General features: G+C 49.0%; 1 protein-coding gene across 4 annotated transcripts in view; it reads left to right on the forward strand.

Annotated features, from left to right (window-relative positions):
* TNR (tenascin R) overlaps positions 1 to 18,301 on the forward strand; it is an 83,421-nt gene that overhangs the window by 55,780 nt on the left and 9,340 nt on the right. For 2 of the 4 annotated variants that reach the window (XM_063344050.1, XM_063344051.1), the window contains exons 6-17: positions 959 to 1,109; positions 3,748 to 4,017; positions 5,793 to 5,978; positions 8,814 to 8,903; positions 9,016 to 9,279; positions 9,936 to 10,202; positions 10,311 to 10,430; positions 10,965 to 11,108; positions 11,732 to 11,851; positions 12,416 to 12,559; positions 13,163 to 13,293; positions 14,290 to 14,422. In XM_063344050.1, coding sequence (XP_063200120.1) covers positions 959 to 1,109; positions 3,748 to 4,017; positions 5,793 to 5,978; positions 8,814 to 8,903; positions 9,016 to 9,279; positions 9,936 to 10,202; positions 10,311 to 10,430; positions 10,965 to 11,108; positions 11,732 to 11,851; positions 12,416 to 12,559; positions 13,163 to 13,293; positions 14,290 to 14,422 — 2,020 coding nt within the window. The remainder of the gene's footprint in view (positions 1 to 958; positions 1,110 to 3,747; positions 4,018 to 5,792; positions 5,979 to 8,813; positions 8,904 to 9,015; positions 9,280 to 9,935; positions 10,203 to 10,310; positions 10,431 to 10,964; positions 11,109 to 11,731; positions 11,852 to 12,415; positions 12,560 to 13,162; positions 13,294 to 14,289; positions 14,423 to 18,301) is intronic. The other 2 variants (XM_063344052.1, XM_063344053.1) reach the window with 2 other exon arrangements.

Below are 18,301 nucleotides of genomic sequence, written 5' to 3' on the forward strand. Positions count from 1 at the left end.
AATTATAATAGCAGCATCACAAATAATCTCTATGAGCAAAGTTGAGCTTGCTCTGTCTTCCTGAAAGCTGGGCAAGAGGATGCTAGTTTGGTCCTTGGTGTCCCCACAAGGATGCTTGTACTGTCCCGCAGAGCAATCCTTCTTCTGTGGTCCCCACGATGCTCTCGCCCAGCAAAAGCCGGGTCAGGGGGAATTGCCCATCTGCTGCATGCATTGGTGTTGGGAGGTGGGGGGGTGGGGAAGACAAAGCAAAGACAGATTTAGAAAAGAAAATTAGGAAGGGTAAGCTGGCAATTTATGGCTAAAATGGAGGATTTCCTGTTTAATGAGAAAAGAGATGAATATGAATTGAGAGCTATGTGCAAAGATTTGTTTAGCGTGTTATTAATGAAGACAGCAGCAAGAAAAGATCCTTTGTCCAAACACTGGCAGGAAAGGTGACATTTGCAGTTGCTTAAAGCCTTCCAGTTTTTCACAGCAAAACCACAAAGTATAATGAGTTTCATAAAGACACTTAAAAAGAAGGTGATGGCAAAATAAAGACCTTACAGTTTCATACCTATATATGAACAACAGAAGGCTCTTGGCACCTAAAGAGCATAGAAAAGGAGTCTAGCCCAGGCTTCGGTTTTATTATCTTTTCTCTTCTGGAGAACAGCAGACGCACAGATGGCAAAATACAGAAGTTGGCGGCGGGGGAAGAAGGGATGGGGAAGGATTTCTCAGCCCAACAATGTGGGTGCTCCACACTTGGCGGGTGATTCCACCCTGGGTTTCTGGACCTCCACAGTGGGACGCGGCTGGGCGAGGATGCAATTTGGAGGTGCAGGCCTGGGTGTGGAAGGATGCAATGTGGGGGACACCTCCTCTCCATGCATCAGTCCCCTCAAAACACCTTTGTTTGTTTGTCTGTTTGTTTGTTTGTTTTTTTTTAATGGTTATTTCTGCTCCCCGGCAGAATAATGAAGGCGGCGTGATTGCCCAGCTCCCCAGCACCGTCACCACCTTCAACCAGACGGGGCTGAAGCCAGGGGAAGAATACACCGTCACTGTGGTGGCCCTGAAGGAACAAGCCAGGAGCCCTCCCACATCTGACAGCGTTTCAACCCGTGAGTGAGCCTGACCCCAGGCAGCACAGCAGGATATGGTCCCCAAAATAAGGTCCCATGAGTGAGAACAGCCCGGCACTGCATGGGCAGGGACAAAACCACTGCCACCCAACTGCCCCTAGGTACAGATGCAGCGCAGCAACAGCTTCTTCATGCGGTATTCTCCCTCCCGAATTGCTGCAAGCACAGAAACTGTGGTGAGGTTAATGGGGTTGGGAGTGAAGGCTCAGGTCCACTTTTATTATTTTACAGCTGGATAAATTCCTCTTCTCCGCTAATCTCACATTTCAGAGGCTGGATGCCCCCAAGAAACACCTCTATAAATGTATTGCCTACTCATATATAGCAGATTAAAACTCCCACTTGCTTTTGTGCCACTAAATGCACTCTACTCCCACCAATTCAGGCAAATCAGGCAGGGAGGCAGGGAGCCAGGAGTGACGGCACATCCCCTGCTAACCAATTTATTTGACCGGTCACTGGTCCATCCTGTAAGCTAGAGGAAATTTAGCAAGTGTGAAAGGACTAGCTGTTCTCCCCACTGAAGGAGACAGGCAGAGCTCATTGAGGAGAAGAGGCTCTCCATGCCAGGTCTGTTGCAGTCTACCTTGGCAGCCAGGCAGATGTTTACCTCCATCCAAGCTGTTGCAAATGGGAACAGCATTTAAATAACTGCCGGAGGATTATAACAAAGTGATGCTCTCCCCAGGCTGCTAATTTGAGGTAACAGTGAGACTGAAGTGAGGGTCTCTCCAGCAGCAGCAGCTTGCTGAAGGTCTGAACTTCCTCAGCAGCCCTCTCCTCCCACTTTGCCTCCGCACTCAGCTCGACATGGCTTAACAGAGACATCTCCTGGTCAAGACAAAATCTTCCTTTCCCTAGAAAGTCAGCAAAAAATAAAGAGAGAGGCTGGTACTTCAAACTCAGTGGCTGATCTTTGCAGGGGAGCAGAAATGGAGTGGTGGGCTCCCAGCTCTCTGCTCCATGAAGGCATCCCTGTGCTGGTGTGTTTGTCTTCCTCTGTGGCTCCCCCATAGCTTTGCCCCCATCATCCTCGTTCTGCCTTGTGCCAGGATCGAGCAGCAAAGGCATGGTTTCATGCTTCACAGCTAAGTAGAACTTGATGCTGCCCAGAGTCACCTGGATGACTGGTTAACATGAGGTAGTTGGAGATTCAGGATTCGGATAAGCATGACCTGGCCCTGGCCAAGCTGAACACCTAGCTCCTACCTAAACACACTGCTTCCCAGCTGTCCTCCCTTCTCCGTTGCTGTTTTGCCCCCAGACCTCACCCCACTGCTCCCAGTTCTCCCATATCTTTTTATAACCCTCTCTGATCCCTCCCACCCCTGCCCACACTCATCTCCCTGAGAACTTCCCACCCTGTGTGCAGCATTCAGCACATTCTTATTATATGGTGTCATTTTCCAATATATACAGTATATTAGATGTACTTGCATGCAGTATAGCCTGAATTACAGAAACAGTGTGGGGGGTTTCACCCACCTTGTGATCCTGTAAGTGATAAAATGGGCTGCCCAGCAGGCTCCGTGCATCGATGCTGCCGTGTGGCACAGGAGCGATGGCCAGGCTTGGCACATCCATCCACCCACCCATGCAGCAGTTAGGTCCTGCTGGACTCAAAGCATCCATCACCGAGGCTTGAGCCCGTGATTTCCAGAGGTCGAGTTTTGGGGGATGCGGAGGAGGGAAGGGCCCAGTTCTCTGCAAAAGAAAGCAGAAACGTCCATAATGGTCTCCCAGTAGATCCCCAGCATGAATTTAGCTAAAACCCCTTTATCTGAGAGGTTTTGGTGGACACCCACCATAGCCTCACACCCAGCTAGTTATGAAGACTCTTGAGAGCAATTGTATTTTCTCCTCTCTCCCCACTGCTAAGACATCAACAGCTTTACAAGCTGATCCCTCAACTGAACAACAAACCAGGAGCTGGCACCAAAGCAGGAACATTTCTAGAGATGTTCCTCAGTTCTCAATGCTTGGATCAGTCCTTGGCTGCCAGTTACTGAACACATTGACAACGCCTTTCAAAAGACATAATATCGTTGCTGATAAATTTTGCCAGTGACGGAAAGGCTCAGAAAAGAGTAAATTGAATGGAAGGAGATCATCGATAAAAGCAGTTTGAATGGCTCAAAGAAAAACTGTATGGTTATCTAGGAGCAAAGAAAGCAGACCACAATTAGATGTGGAAGGTTTTATCCTGGGAGATGCCACCTGAAGAAGCCAGGGAGAAATTGTTGCCAATAACCAGCTCAAGAGAAGGGCATGAGTTGTTTTATAGCTGTAATGGGCATCAATGGGAGAGCTGTTGGGTCCTGCTCTGGTATCCAGTGCTCAGGAGAGACATGGGTGAAGTGGAGAGGGCTCAGAAAAGAGATGGGAGACTGGGACAAGGGACTGGGAACCCAACAGGATCAAACCCCCTGGGTACCTTAGGGCAGAGGATCGTGTCTCTTGCCCATGCCACCTCTCTGCCTTGTCCCCACCTGCTGATTTGGGCCAGTCTGAAGGTCAGGTTGAAGAATCCCTGAGGCTTGGTGTCCCCAAAGCTGCCACCTTTCCCCACCCAGCTCTCACAAAATAACAAGTGCTTGTTTTCCCCCTTCTTCCGCAGTCATTGATGGACCGACGCAGATCCTGGTGCGGGACGTCTCTGACACAGTGGCCTTCGTGGAGTGGACACCACCGCGTGCCAAGGTGGACACCATCCTGCTGAAGTACGGGCTGGCGGATGGGGAGGGGGGGAGGACCACCTTCCGCCTGCAGCCCCCCCTCAGCCAGTACTCCCTGCAGGCCCTTCGCCCTGGCGCCCGCTACCACCTCGCCGTCAGTGCCCTCCGGGGTGTCAACGAGAGCCAGCCAGCCCTCGCCCAGTTCACCACAGGTAGCTAGCTGGCTTTGCTGGGAGAACTGGCATGAATTTTTAAAGCCTCCAGCAAGCATAGGCAAATGGCTTGCTGCAATCTGCAGATGGGCTGTCCTGCAACAAACATGGGGTTTTACATATCCAGAGCTGAATCTAGGTTTTTTTTTGCATCTGGGATCTAGTGGTACCTGGTTTTCCCCTGGCATGAGTGAGCTGGAGTTTAATCTGGTATACTGGGAGGAAGTGGCACAATGAAAACATGATGCTTAAGATGCAAGTCTGAATGAAGATGCCTGAATGCAGGTGTCTCGCGTCCTGTCATGGTTGTGGTGCAAAGCAAGGCAGAGCAAATGATTCAGCTCACCCTAAAACACACATGCACAGCTCAAACCACCCTCTGACTGCCCTCCATTAGTGCCTACATTTCTGTTTAGTCCCTAAAACTCCAGTGCCTGTGCCTCTTGCGGATGTTTGCATGGCACCCCAGGTGACCCCTGATGCCGGTGACCAGGCAGGTGACTCAAAAACCCGCATTTAGATGACAACCTCTGAGCAAACGCCACCTTGACCAAGTCATGCTGCAGCATCAAGGCTGAACCTGCTGCTGCCTGTGACACACATCCCCACCACCTTCAACACCCGTTCAGACCCACAGCTTAGCTTGAGACCACAACTAAAACTTTAAAGACCAGCGGTTTACACCCTGAATAGCACCCGTAAATCAACATGCAATTCTTAAAAGCACTAAAACAGCAAGCACAGGTCTGAATTTAGGATGATGCTTGCTCCCATTCAGCGTCAAGAGCCAAGGCAGATGCATTGCCCGAGGAATCGGCAGTCAAGCAGCTGAAAGCAGCCCAGTGAGAAACGTGGTTATCCTATTTTATATCTTCTCTGAATACCCTAACCGGTCGGTAAAACTTTAATTAATGTTAAGCCTGCAGATAGCTAACAGGTTTAATTTACTGTGCCATAAAGGAGGAGGTAGAACACATATTTCAGTTCTGGTTTATGATATATAAATGACTTTTCGTGTACGTTACTGGTGAATACTAGGCTCCTATTACAATAACTGCAGTGAGTGAATAGTGTGTGTGTATATCTCTATAGATAAATATTTCGGATTAGATGTTTACCCCGACTGATTTGCTGCACTGGCCTTCCTTGCTCTATTTCTAAAAGAATAAAAAAATTTCCCCCCCTAAACTCAGATCCGTCAAGGAGCAGTAATTACCCCCCATCTGCTGGCACCCAGCCCCTGCGCGGCATCAACCCACTGCTCACAGGAGAGGTTTATTGTGCAAATCAAAGCAGATTTGGTGCACAGCCCCAGCAGCACTAATAAACAAACCTTTTGGGCAACATCTAAGCATGAATGAACCTGTAAAGATGCTCAACGTTCTTCTAAGAGCAGTTCAGGCCAATGCGTGACTGCTACAGAGCCCTTTTTCTCTTATACATGCTGCCTCAGTTTCCCTTACTGTAATATGGGGGGAAAACGCTTTCCTTTTTCAAATAACATGCAATTAGCTCCCGAAGCAACAACTGCGAATGCCTCAGCACTTGCCTCAGTCTTGTAGGTGGCATCTCCGGGTCTGTGCTGAGCAGGAGGTGAGAGCAGATGTCCCAGCCCCTGCTGCAGGGAGATGCCCTAGGGAGGAGGGTCTTCATGTGGGACCTCACAGACGTCACAGCCGGGTAACCCTCCATTTCCATTTAGCCATGCCAAGGCTACAGGGTGTGTTCCCAGTGCCCGGTGGTAACACAGAGCCTCTCTTCCTTGTGTCATGTAGAGATTGATGCCCCCAAGAACCTACGGGTGGGCTCGCGGATGCCCACCAGCCTTGAGCTCGCCTGGGACAATAGTGAGGCCGAGGCACACAGCTACAGGGTGGTCTACAGCACCCTGGCCGGAGAGCACTACCACGAAGTCCTGGTGCCACGGGACACTGGTCCCACCACCCGGGCCACTCTCACAGGTATGTGTGCAAGCAAGCAGGGAGATGGAGATCCTAAATCAACACCAATGCTTGGTTACCCTCATCCTGGCACATATTTGAGGCTGTTTTGGAGTCTACTAGCTACAAGAGAGAATATTATCCCTAGGATGAAGATTATTTTCCCCACTGTGGGTCTGGATTTGGGCGCTGCTTATCCATGAGCTGAGTGATGCACCTCCAAGCGATGCACTTCTGAGTGATGCAGCACTGAGTAATGCAGCTCCAGCAAGGGTCTGTCCAGGTCACAAAGAGAGCTAGCAAGGAGAAAAGTGAGAAATGGGGAGAGGAAGGCTTTTTAGGCTGATCTAGAGGACGATATTATTTCACCCTTCTTTTTTTCCTTGCTGGGAAAGAGACGCAGGCGCCCATGCTCTGTAGGCAGTGATGGGGGATCCAGACTGCCCAAGTTCATTGCCTTTTTCCAAATCGGGCACAAAGCAGACCTGAATCCAGGGATGCTATTTTTGAGCAACTCCCTCAAGTTGTATGTTATCAGGCCAGCACAGGGACTGGCACCAGGGGCTGCAAACACCACCCACCTCCCACTGCCAGGACAGTCCCAAACACCCTTTGCAGCAACACCACAAAGCACCGTGTGAGTTGTTTTGGTTTTTTTTTTTTTTAATTTGGTTTGCCTGCCAAATTTTCATCTCCAGTGGCATTTTTTTGAGCAAAGAAGAGATTTACACACATACCAAAAAAGGTTACTCATTCAGCTTGAAGCTCTTCAGTATGGCAGGTCACCTGTTTCTTCCACGTTGACTGTCTTTGCCCTCCTGGGACCTTCCCAGCCCAAAGAGAGCTCAGAAATCTCTGCCGAGATGTATGGCTCTATAAGAATAAATTCAGTGGGAAAGTCAAATGTGAAGTTACAGGCAAAGTGGCACCGAGTCACGAGAAAGGCTGGAGGGCAGGAAAGCAATTAGAGCAGTTCGCTTGAAAAACGTGGTGTGCAGAAAGAAGAAATGTGAGGGATAGTTTTGCTGCATTTGTGATGAAGACGTGCACAGAGAAATGGGATGACATGGAGGAGGACAACTAGGGATCAGGGACCTGGTGCTGATCCCCTGCTAGTTTTCCTCTAGGCATTTACTGTCTTTCTAGGTGAGAAAGAGCATTAAAAATAGGCCAAATCCTCCTCCCTGGGGCAGAGGTACAATACTACCCCAGTGATCTAAACTGCAATGACACCCACGGCACAACCCAAGCTTGCCTCGAAGGAAGAGACAGCTTGAAGGCTCTCTTTTCTCTCAATAAAAATCAAAAAAGTTGCCAAGCCTCTACCTGGCAAAACCAGTACTTCCTGGCTGCTGCCAGATGCAGGCAGGGCTACAAGAAACACCCCCAGAGCAAGCTCCAGACATAGAGGCTTAAGTCAACAGCGGTGAGCAATTTTTATATAGTGCCTCCATCATCACCTTCTAGCTCCCAGGTTACTATGTAATAGACAAAAAAATTAAAAAAAAAATTATTATAGCAGAAAATAACCCAAAAAACATTCCGCTGGCAAAAAAAAAAAAGCCAGGATAGCCGTAGTGTGGATGGCACAAGACCACAGCTCCATTATGCATGTGGTACCCCTGTCCTCCAAGGTCTTGTTGCACATGGTGCAAAGCCCGTGGGTTTCCAGCCACTCAGCACCTGCTGGGATCCACTGTGTAAATGCAACCAGTGATTCCTTCATCTGCCTTCATCTGCCTGCAGGAAAAGCAGCAAGGAATGCCACTGAGAAGAGCTTATCAAAGATTTAAGCTTAAAAATACAGCAAGCCTTGCCCTGCCCCATATGTTTCTTCAAAATCAGCATTTGTACAGAAATATCTGTAACTTTGCTCTGCTCAAAAGAGCTGGGAGAGAAAAGACATTGTTTTATACGCTCCTGATCACTTCTTCCTTCTCCTTCCCCTTTCTTCCACGCTCTTCTCCTCCTTTCCAGGATACGTATGACACTTATTGGGCAGGGGCAAGGTGGGTCCATCTCCCTCCTGCCACCAAGACTGCACCGTAGCAAGAGGAGAGGAGCAGGGAATAGGGGTTTCCCTCCCTCCTGGCCTCTTGGAGAAGGTTTTGGTGGCTTCAAGGGATTCTGTCCCTGGGCAAGGCAGGGTGAGGCCGGGCTGGAGGGTCTATGGCTTTCTCTAACGCCGTGGGAAAGATCATGAAACACCAGGAGGAGGGGAATAAAGCCACCAGCAGCCAAACAAAAGTGACAGGCAGAGGCAGGAGATGTCCCAGAGATAAAACAGCTATCAGCTGTAGGTGTGCGGGAAAGAAGCTGGATGAACTGGATTCCCATGTCCCTTGAGAGAGGCACCATAGCATATGTCCACGCCAAGGAGCGGAGCTTGATTTGGCTCCCAGAAAGACTGAGCCTTTCCTTATTAATGTGCATTTCATTTACTCTGCGTAATTTATTTCTCTTCGAGACACCAGCCCTGTGACAATATTTGATGTTAAATCACTTCAGAAACAAATATAGCTACTTTATCGTTCCCATCTCAGCTCACACACATGCAAATTCTGTCTCGATGCCAGCAATTACAGCAGACCTCAGCAACAGCTTAAAAATTGCTTATTTCTGAGCTATAATAATCCAAATTCCCTGTCCAAAGCCATCCATGGGACTTTTTTAAAAAGTATCAGCTCTTCTCCATTGCATGGAGGAACTGCTTACCTGTGGGAGGGCTGCTCACCCCAGGGATGCGCATGGGTTCCTCTGTGTCTCTAGCTGTGGGAGGTGGGAGAGTCACACCCTGAGGCCACCCAGCCAGGTGTTGCTCTTACACTCCTTCGTGTCCTCTGCACCCTGTGGCAGATCTGGTGCCAGGGACAGAGTACGGCATCGGGATTTCAGCCGTGATGGACAGCCAGCAGAGCGTGCCGGCAACCATGAATGCCAGAACTGGTGAGTTTGCCCCCATTGCATGCTTCAATCATGGCCAGTTCCTATGTCTCAGACATCCCCATGGGATAGTCTGTGCATGGGGACAAAGGTCTGCATCAACCCTCTCCCACAGAGCTTGACAGCCCCCGGGACCTCCTGGTGACAGCCTCCACAGAGACGTCCATCTCACTGGCCTGGACCAAAGCCATGGGTCCCATTGACCACTATCGCATCACCTTCACCCCTGCCTCGGGAATGGCCTCAGAAGTGATGGTGCCCTGGGACAAGTCACAGCTCACCTTGTCGGAGCTGGAGCCTGGGACAGAGTACACCATCTCCATCATTGCTGAGAGGGGACGTCAGCAAAGCCTGGAGGCCACTGTGGATGCCTTCACAGGTAGAGAAAGACAAGTTGAGATGGGGCCAAAAGCATAGACCACTGCCCCACACTGGCACCTCCACCCGCCCACCATGTCTGCAGCACCAAAACTCTTGAGGTGGTGATGGGGATGAGGGCTGGGGGCAATCCATCCATGTGAGAGAAGTTCTGTGGACCTCAGAAGGAGGACGGCCCTACTAGCATGGGGATCCCATTCCCCTGGCCAGCAGCACTGAGCACACTTGCTTGGCTGGAGGCTTCCACAAGGAAAAAGCAGGGCTGGGGCAACAGCCAACCATGCTGTTCTCTATGGTCAGGGTGGTCTGTGTGTCCATAAGAAGGACAAAACAAGCCTTAAGGGACCTCACAAGCACCTCTGGGTGAAAAGCACGCAGTCAGGAAGCCCAGACAGCACATACCATCTGTAGTGGGACAGCCCCATCACCCACCATATGGGTCTGGGATGGAGAATGTTTGCAGGCAGAGCTGAGAAAAGCATCATTTTTCTCCTCCCCATTCTGCCTCTCAATCCCAGCACAGTTTCAGATCAATGGAGAGCCCAGAGCTGCAGCTTTGCCACCTCTGTTGGGTATTTCCCATAAAAGCACTGGGAACAATGCAGAGGTCAGGATCTGCAGGTGGTCAGGGTTATATCTCCCTTCTCCATCTTGCAGGGGTCCGGCCCATCACACAGCTCCACTTCTCCCAGCTGACATCCTCCAGTGTGAATGTCACGTGGAGTGATCCATCCCCACCAGCAGACCGCCTCATCCTCACCTACAGCCCCCGGGATGAGGAGGAGGCACAGCAGCTCATGCTTGACGGCACCCGCAGGCATGTCAGCTTGACAAGCTTGCAGCCATCCACCGAGTACCTGGTGTCACTGGTGGCCATGCATGGCAGTGTCAGCTCTGAGCCTGTTGTGGGCTCCATCACAACAGGTACCATGGGACACCCCTGCCAGGCATGGGACCCTGCCGGGAGGGCGCGCAGGGGGACGGGGAGCGGACCTGCCTCCCACAGCTTTGCTTTCTGGTCTGTCCCACCAGGGATTGATGGGCCAAAGGACCTCAGGGTGGGCAACATCACTCAGGAGTCCATGATCGTCTACTGGAGCCCTCCCATCACCACCTTCGACCACTACAGAATATCCTACCGCACCACCGAAGGTAATGACCTCTCTTGCTCATGCCCTGAGCTCACAGCTGCCAAACATCACTCCACCTGCAGGCAAGAGCAAGCCACCAGGTTATCCTCATACCAGGCAGCATCCCAGTGCCCCAGGAAAAGCCACCAATAGCTGGGATGGACAAAGAGGCTGCAGGGATGGAGGACGGGGTGTCCATGACAAGGATGGGCAAGGGCCACTGTAGACGAGGGCCAGGTCAGCACAGAGGGACACAGGGAGTGAACACTGCAGCACACCCTCCCTGGGGATGGTTAATTTGGGGCCTGATCCTGAAATCCCATCTCCCTCACCTGCCTCTCCCTGTCTCATCTCCCTTAGCCCCAGTTACACCTACGATGCTGAAAAGGTCGAGCCAGCAGAGTGATGGGCACACAGGTGTGCACCCACAGGCACAAAACCCAGTTACCCCCAGTATCAGCCCTGGAGAGGGCTTGTTCCTTCCCTCCTGAGCACCTCCTGTACTGCAGGGACGGGGCTAGCCATGATGCCAAAGCTCTTGACTCTGTCCCCGCAGGGAGGACAGACAGCACCACCATCACCAGTGATGCCACCGAGTATGCCCTCCGCCGCCTGCAGCCCGCCACCAAGTATGAGATCAGGGTGAAGAGCGTGCGGGGCCGGGAGGAGAGCGAGGTGGCCTCCGTCACTGTGTACACAGGTGGGAAGGAGCTCTTGGTGGGCAGGTAGACATCAAACAGTGCCAGCCCCTACTTGCACTAGCAATCAGGCAACTGAGAGAAAGCTGAACCTCACACCAGCCTGATGCAAGCTCGAGGTGATAAGCAAAGTTCATGAGGGCCCCATGTGGACTTTTGACGTATGCCTACGCAAAGCTTTTCCCGTATATGCATGGGTAGTCATGGCAGGGAGTGATAAATCTGTGTACTGGGCATGGGGAAGCCAGAAATATGATGTTGGGCAACCATGACAGCCTTTCCTAAAGGGAGTACAGATTTCCAGAAATAACCCCTGGGGAAGCCCCAACACGAACACCATCTGCTGTAAGAATAAAACCCTCTACTATCCCCAAACTTGTCAAAACCTAAAAAACCCTAACATCCCAGGCTCTGCATCAAGAAAACGGTGGAAGAGCAGCCCAGGTAGCAGAGTAGCACAAGCTATGACATCTCTGATCTCCAGCTAGGGCAGCAATAAATCCTCTGCAGGCACATGTGCCTGGGCAGCTAGGCAGGACCACGAGCGGTGGGTCACAAGAAGCCCTTCCAGTTCATAGCCCAGTATCTTCATGCCTCTGACTCTCTGAATCTGTCCCCCATGCAGCCATGGATGCCCCCTTGGGGGTCACAGCCACCAACATCACTGCCACTGAGGCACTGCTGCAGTGGAACCCACCGCTGTCAGAAGTGGAGAGCTACATCCTTGTCCTCACCTGCCGCACAGGTAAGCCACAACCCAGAGCTCCTCTGCCACGAGCTTTGCTGGGGCTCCATTGCAGCTCACCTCCACCTCTCCCTGTCCTAAAGCCCAGGGCTCAGCAGGTGTCCTCCACAGAGGAAGTACGGAAGGAGCCCTTGCTTCAGAAGGGCAGCAGCTGGCAGGTGGCAGGGCTGTACCCTGTCCCCAGATGCCAGCTCCTCCCCTGCAAGTCCCACGGCAGTGCCCCTCACCAAGCCTCAGAGCATGGCCATCCACACAGGAGGGCACTGGGATCCTCCTGATTTACTAACTGGCCCACCAGCCCAGAGGCAAGCAAGTACCTATCCCACAGAAACTCATTGTGAGGGAAATTCCATGAAACCCACTACTGAACAGAAAGAAAGCATCAGGCAAATATGGGGTCTGTGGGAAAAATAAGACCATCTTTCAGACCAAACACTACCACTACAGCTCAGCTGCCACACAATAGCTAATGGTGTTTCATCAGTATAAGTTCTTTTGGTCATGAGGTCATATCCATAGACACATTTTGGAGAACCATCTTGAGTCACCTCTTTTGATTTATAGTTGCAGGAGAAACGATTCTTGTGGATGGAGTCAACCAGGAGTACCTGTTGACCAACCTCCTGCCCAGTACCACCTACACAGTTTCTATGTATGCCACCAATGGGCCTATCACCAGCCAGACCACCAGCACCAACTTTACCACTCGTATGTACAATCAGCTCCCCCACTGCTTGTTAGGTGCCCTTAGCCATACATCCACCCCAGGAAAAGTTGCCAGCAAGGCTGAGCCAAAGCTCTTTTCACATACATGTGGGTGTAGAAGTTGCCATGTGCCAAAAGGACACTTAAATACCAGTGTTGGGCACAACACAAGAACATAATTGTAATCACAACAAGCATAAACCATCATTTTCACTCTTTCAACATCCATCCCTCCCTTTCTTTGATTTCACCTGGATATTGTTTCCCATACCCTTGACCAGGTCTTTTTCTTGCCCAAGACCATAGTCCAGAAGAGCACAACAACCCATTTTGCTCACAAGAAGCTGGACAGATCCCATAGCACGTGCATTTCAGAGCTGTTACCCTTCATAAAGTATGCAGGCAGAGGAAGACTATTAGAGGGTTTGCAGTGCTCTGGTCGAGGCTGGGGATGGGTGGTGAGGTCTGGAAATTGAGGGTGAGGATGGACTTTAGGCTGTAGCTCAAGGCTGCAAGGTTGAATCCCAGTGTACTGAGTTGGGAAGCGGGCTGGGGTGGTTGTGTGGCAGAACTTGCCTTCCTTGGGTCCCTATCCACCCTCTGCAGTTTTGGATCCTCCAACAAATCTGACAGCCAGCGAAGTCACTCGACGGAGTGCCCTGCTCTCCTGGGTGCCTCCCCTGGGAGAGACTGAGAACTACATCATGACATATAGATCCACCGATGGCAACCGGAAGGTGAGTGAGTCCTCACAAGGAAAGAGGCTCATTAAGTCAAGGAATAACATGACCATGAAAAAAACAAAACAAAGGAAAGAACTGATGCTCACTAGGTCAGGGGGAGACCAGAAGGGGAGATGCTACATTCTGCATAAGCAATATTTTACATAAACAATTGGAAAAAGGAAGAAAAGATTGCCTAGGGCAAAATATTTATGCACACCTTCAGGTCTGGGCACAGAGGGCATGTTTGGAAATTTTGGAAGAACAGGGGAAATTCACCACTTGGGGAACTTCACAACTGAAACACAAGCCAGCTAAGGCAGGAGAAAATTATCCCACGAACAGAGATTCTAAAAATGCCATTTGCCCTTCTTGCAAAAAGGAAGATAGGTACAGACAGCTAATTAATCCCACAATGCAATATATTTGATTATTTGTGTCCATATCTGCCTGTCTGGAATAGCTGCTATAAACACTATCAGAAATACGTCACTGCAAATAGCCTTGTTTCCTTTGCTGGTGTGACTGTCTCACAGCGACCATAAGATAATAGCTTTGCAGAAGGAGTTTGATATAATGCTATGTAGCATTGGCTGACAACCAGAAAAATTAACGTGACAGGAATTGATGGAGACAAAACTGGTTGATAACCAGGTTTGGCCAGCTCTACTCCTTGCAATGCTTGGCCAATCTGTCATGGACTGTATCCAGGACACGCCGATCCCAACAGAGTTGGTAAATAGAGCACAGAGACTGCAAACATTTAAATCTCCTGTGTCCAAACCAGATAGCTTTCTCCCACCTGAACCATCCCAAAATGTTGAATATATTCATTGACCTCATGTTGACTTAGTCCAGGGGTGTAAGCAGACATGCAACACTCCTCGGCCACGTACCAAGGGCTGTGGTAGTTTGTGGCTTCCCTTCCCTCCTCGCTCGCTCTTTAGGCTCCCCATCGCTTTTCTTATCTGTTGCTCTTGGTGTCTACCTCCTTCTGGGACCCATGTACAGGAGCTGATTGTGGATGCCGAGGACACGTGGATCCGCCTGGAGGGTCTTTCTGAGACCACAGAGTACACCGTGGACTTGCAAGCTGCCCAAAACATCATGCGGAGTGGCTTCATCTCCACCACCTTCACCACAGGTGAGGAATCGCACCATGTCCACTCGGACAGGGGGAAGTTTGGCCCACATATTGTGCTGGTAGACATGGACTGCTTTTATTGGGTTTCCCTCCTCAGGCAGCATTTCACCATTACCCACAGAGAGGTACATTCATTTCCGTGACCCACACTACTGCTCTGCTACAAAAAGTTAATGGCTGAAGGACCTATAACACAAACACAAGGTCCAGCCCAGGACAAGGGGATTTGAGCTTCAGAGCAGGAACCATCTACCCTTTGCCTTGCCCTTACCCCTCCTCAAATGCATAAATAGAGGGAAAAAACCACAAAAGTCAGCAACACGTTATCAACAGATAAGCTTTTGTAGTGAGTGGGAGAGACCCGGTTTGTCTCTCTGTGCAGTAGACATGGTCCAATCTCTCACAAATATCATAGAATAGATGTCACATTAAAAGGACTGTAGTTTCGGTACTTGTCTGTCAGAGGCCAGGACTTTCACTGATTTACTATCAGAGTCCCACCAAAGGACTTTCACTGAGTCAGATTCACAAATAATCAAAATTAGTCTAGTAACAATAATAGTTCCAATACTTGTCTGTCAGGACAAGTCAAAGGACTTTCACTAAATCAGATTCACAAATAATCGAAATTAGTTATTTTATTGAGAGCGACAGAAACTGAGTCGAGATTGCTGTCAATAAATTCACTAACTACAATAGTGCTAATTAATTAAGTTTAATATTGCTAGCAAAAATAATGATAATACAACAACACGGGGTAACATTCACCAGAGGGTGAAAGGTGCAGAGCTTACCCAGAAAGATGTCCCTGCCGGGGGTGGAGGAAGAGAACGCAGCCCGTCAAATAGTCCATCAGGTACCAAGATTCTTCTCTCCCAATTTAAGAGTAATTTTCTCTATCCTTTTATCCACAAAATTACAAGGTTTCCCTCCCCTAGGTGACATGTAGTATGATTCGGGTGGAGAGACCAATGCTATCATCATATATGTTTAGCATGATCTGTAAAATCTTCATTAGCATATACAGGGGTGTTGACTTTAATATGCATTTCACAGGTAATGAGGCAAATGTCAATTTTCAGGGATGGCAGCCTCTCGAGGAAACAAAGAACTACACAAAGTCTCTGTTATCTTGATTTTACTGTCTTTGCTGATGAAAAGCAGGGCTGTCCTGGCTCCCCAAGACTACCCCGTTATTTATATATCCTGTGATAGCCAGACAAGTCTTCATTCCCCTGGATTGCACAAGAGATAGCAAAGCCAGCTTAATTGCTCTTTGAGCACAGAGACTTCACCTCATTATCCAAATTCCACAATAGTTTGGGTTGGAAGAGACCTTTAAAGGTCGTCCAGTCCAACTCTCCTGCAATAAACAGTGACGTCTTCAACTAGATCAGGTTTCTCAGACACCTGTCCAACCTGACTTTGAATGTTTCCAGGGATGGGGCTCCCCTGGAAATATCAAGCAGGTGCACCTCCACCACCATCAGTGGAGTCACAGACAGCAGAACCAGAATGTCCGCAGGACTATGGTCCCACTGATTTTATCAAATTGCATTGTTCCTCCCCTCTCTAATCCTAGAGAGGTCAAGATCCACTAAGGCAACAGGAACAGTTTCCTTTAAAATCAAATGGTGGGCATCCACAACCACCATAACCCTCACAGACAGAGTGCTTATGCTTGCAAGAATGAAGCTTGCAGGAAAATGTCACCATTGCCCCCACCCTTTGCAGCCATTCACATTACAAACAGTGCAAAGCATATAGTCCCTCATCCTCTTTGAAAAGCCTTGCTAGGCCAGGGCACTTAAGAGACAGAGTGCATTTTGTTTGGGGCTGAATCCAATTACGTTTCTTCTGGGCTTCAAAAGCACTAAGAAGCCTGAAGATGATGTCCACTGGAATTCCTCCCATCTGTGCTAGCAGGTTGATTAGGAGAGTTTTCTTTGAATCTGCTGTGGATACACTTCCCCATCCTGGTTACATGCAAAGGTCCCTCCACGTGCTTTTAAGAGATAATAGGAACTAGTTATGTCAACAAAAAAAAGAAACGACTCTTCTCTAATGCATCTATGGATCAGACTTTCCTGACTCTACTCTTACGTGGGCTCATAAAACCAGTGCAATTCAGGCAGGTGATAGGAAAATACGTGTAATCTTTGAGGCTGTTCGTGAGTCAGGGACAAAACTGCATGGGACCGGCCTTTCAGCTGGGAAAATACAGCAGAAATCCACTCATGTCAGGCAAGGAGAGCACCATTTCCATTAAACACACATGTCAGACCTCAGCAGCGTTAGAGACACCATTGCCAGCTGATGCAGCAACCAAACACAGGTTTAACTTGCTTTTAAGATGAAGATAACCATCAGCAAGAAACCAGTTTCTCCTCACTTATCCCATATATCAATTAGATAGAAGCACCCAGGAACAAACATCATGGCAATGTAATACATGGGCAGCAACCCTCAGTGAAGAACTAGGGTCTGGGATTCAGTTCACTCTGGCAGCTTATCAGGATACTTTGCAGAGAACAAGGGCTTGTCTTTAAGGAAACAAAAAAAAAAAAAAAAAGAAAAAACATCAGGCTTAATTTAAATTGTTTTGCTTTCTTTTGCTCACAGTACGCATCCCAGGGTTCTGAGATTCTCTCTGACATATTAATAGCTCAGCCTCTTTGTTTCATGTTTGCATAAGGTTCTTGGGGAATTGTATACAGATGGGACAAAAGGAAGAAACAGATACAGTATTTATAATTTATAGTAGTTTGAAATGTCTTTCAAGGTCTCCTTGGCTCTTAAGGATATGAATATAAATTAAGAAACAAGTAATCTCTGCAGAGCTCTGGGGAGCCTGAAGTGGTTGTCTTTGAAACAGTTTTCATTGTTGGATACTATAAAATGCAAACACCATCTCACCAGACCTTGTGCTACAGACCACAGAGACAGGAAAAAATAGGGGATCTTCAACATTTAGAGAAAGCAATGACCTCTGAGTCTTCAGGTCACAAGGCTGGGGGTTATACTCCCAAACGGGAAATTACAGACAAGGGTCTGTACCCTGGTCCTACAGGATATCACACAGTTCTGATGGATGTGGACAGCATGTCCTTCACAACCTCTCAATGCATAACTGAGACACCCTTGGAAGCCATAGCCACATTGCCAGCTCTGCACTCGTTTAACCCACCATTCATGCGCACCAACAACACAGAAAAAGATGTATTTCCCCCTTTTGTGTTAAATGAGAAAATCCACTAAACCAGAGTTGAGACCCCAATACTGCTGAGATCTTGTAGTTAAGACTCCCTTAAACTCTGGCCCCCAAGTGAGATCTTTCTTCATTAGAAGACACCTGAAGCACAGTCACACAGCCCATATTGCCCATATCTAGCATCTTGCACAGCCTAATTCCTGCTCAGTTTGCAAGTGACAATCAGCCTGGTATAAGTCCACCATCATTTCCAAGGGCATGAATGAGGAGAATCTCCCTGGAATCAGTAAAGTCATAAAACTTGTTCGGAGTTGGCAATCCTGAGAGGAGAACAGGTTTTGGTATTTTCACAGCTGTCTAAATACGCTGGTGACAGCTTAAACCCCAGGGTTTCAGACACGGTGCAGAAAGATGGTCCAAGAAGTGACATCCCTCATCATTCACAGTGATGTTACCATGCACCTTTCCAACATAGGACATATAGGAGATTAGTAATATATGCACACATTTTTTTTACATTAAATCCTCTGATGTTGTTGGCAGATGTAAAGTCCCACTGCCCCACGGAATAACTCAGGTTGCAAAAGTCAAGTTAGACTCTCCCTGGACTGCAACCAGCAGGGCCTGAGGCATGTGGAAAGGGTGTCCCTCCGCTTAAACTTTTCTTT

Source organism: Chroicocephalus ridibundus, chromosome 8 (genome assembly GCF_963924245.1).
Source record: "Chroicocephalus ridibundus chromosome 8, bChrRid1.1, whole genome shotgun sequence".
Lineage (NCBI taxonomy): Eukaryota > Metazoa > Chordata > Aves > Charadriiformes > Laridae > Chroicocephalus > Chroicocephalus ridibundus.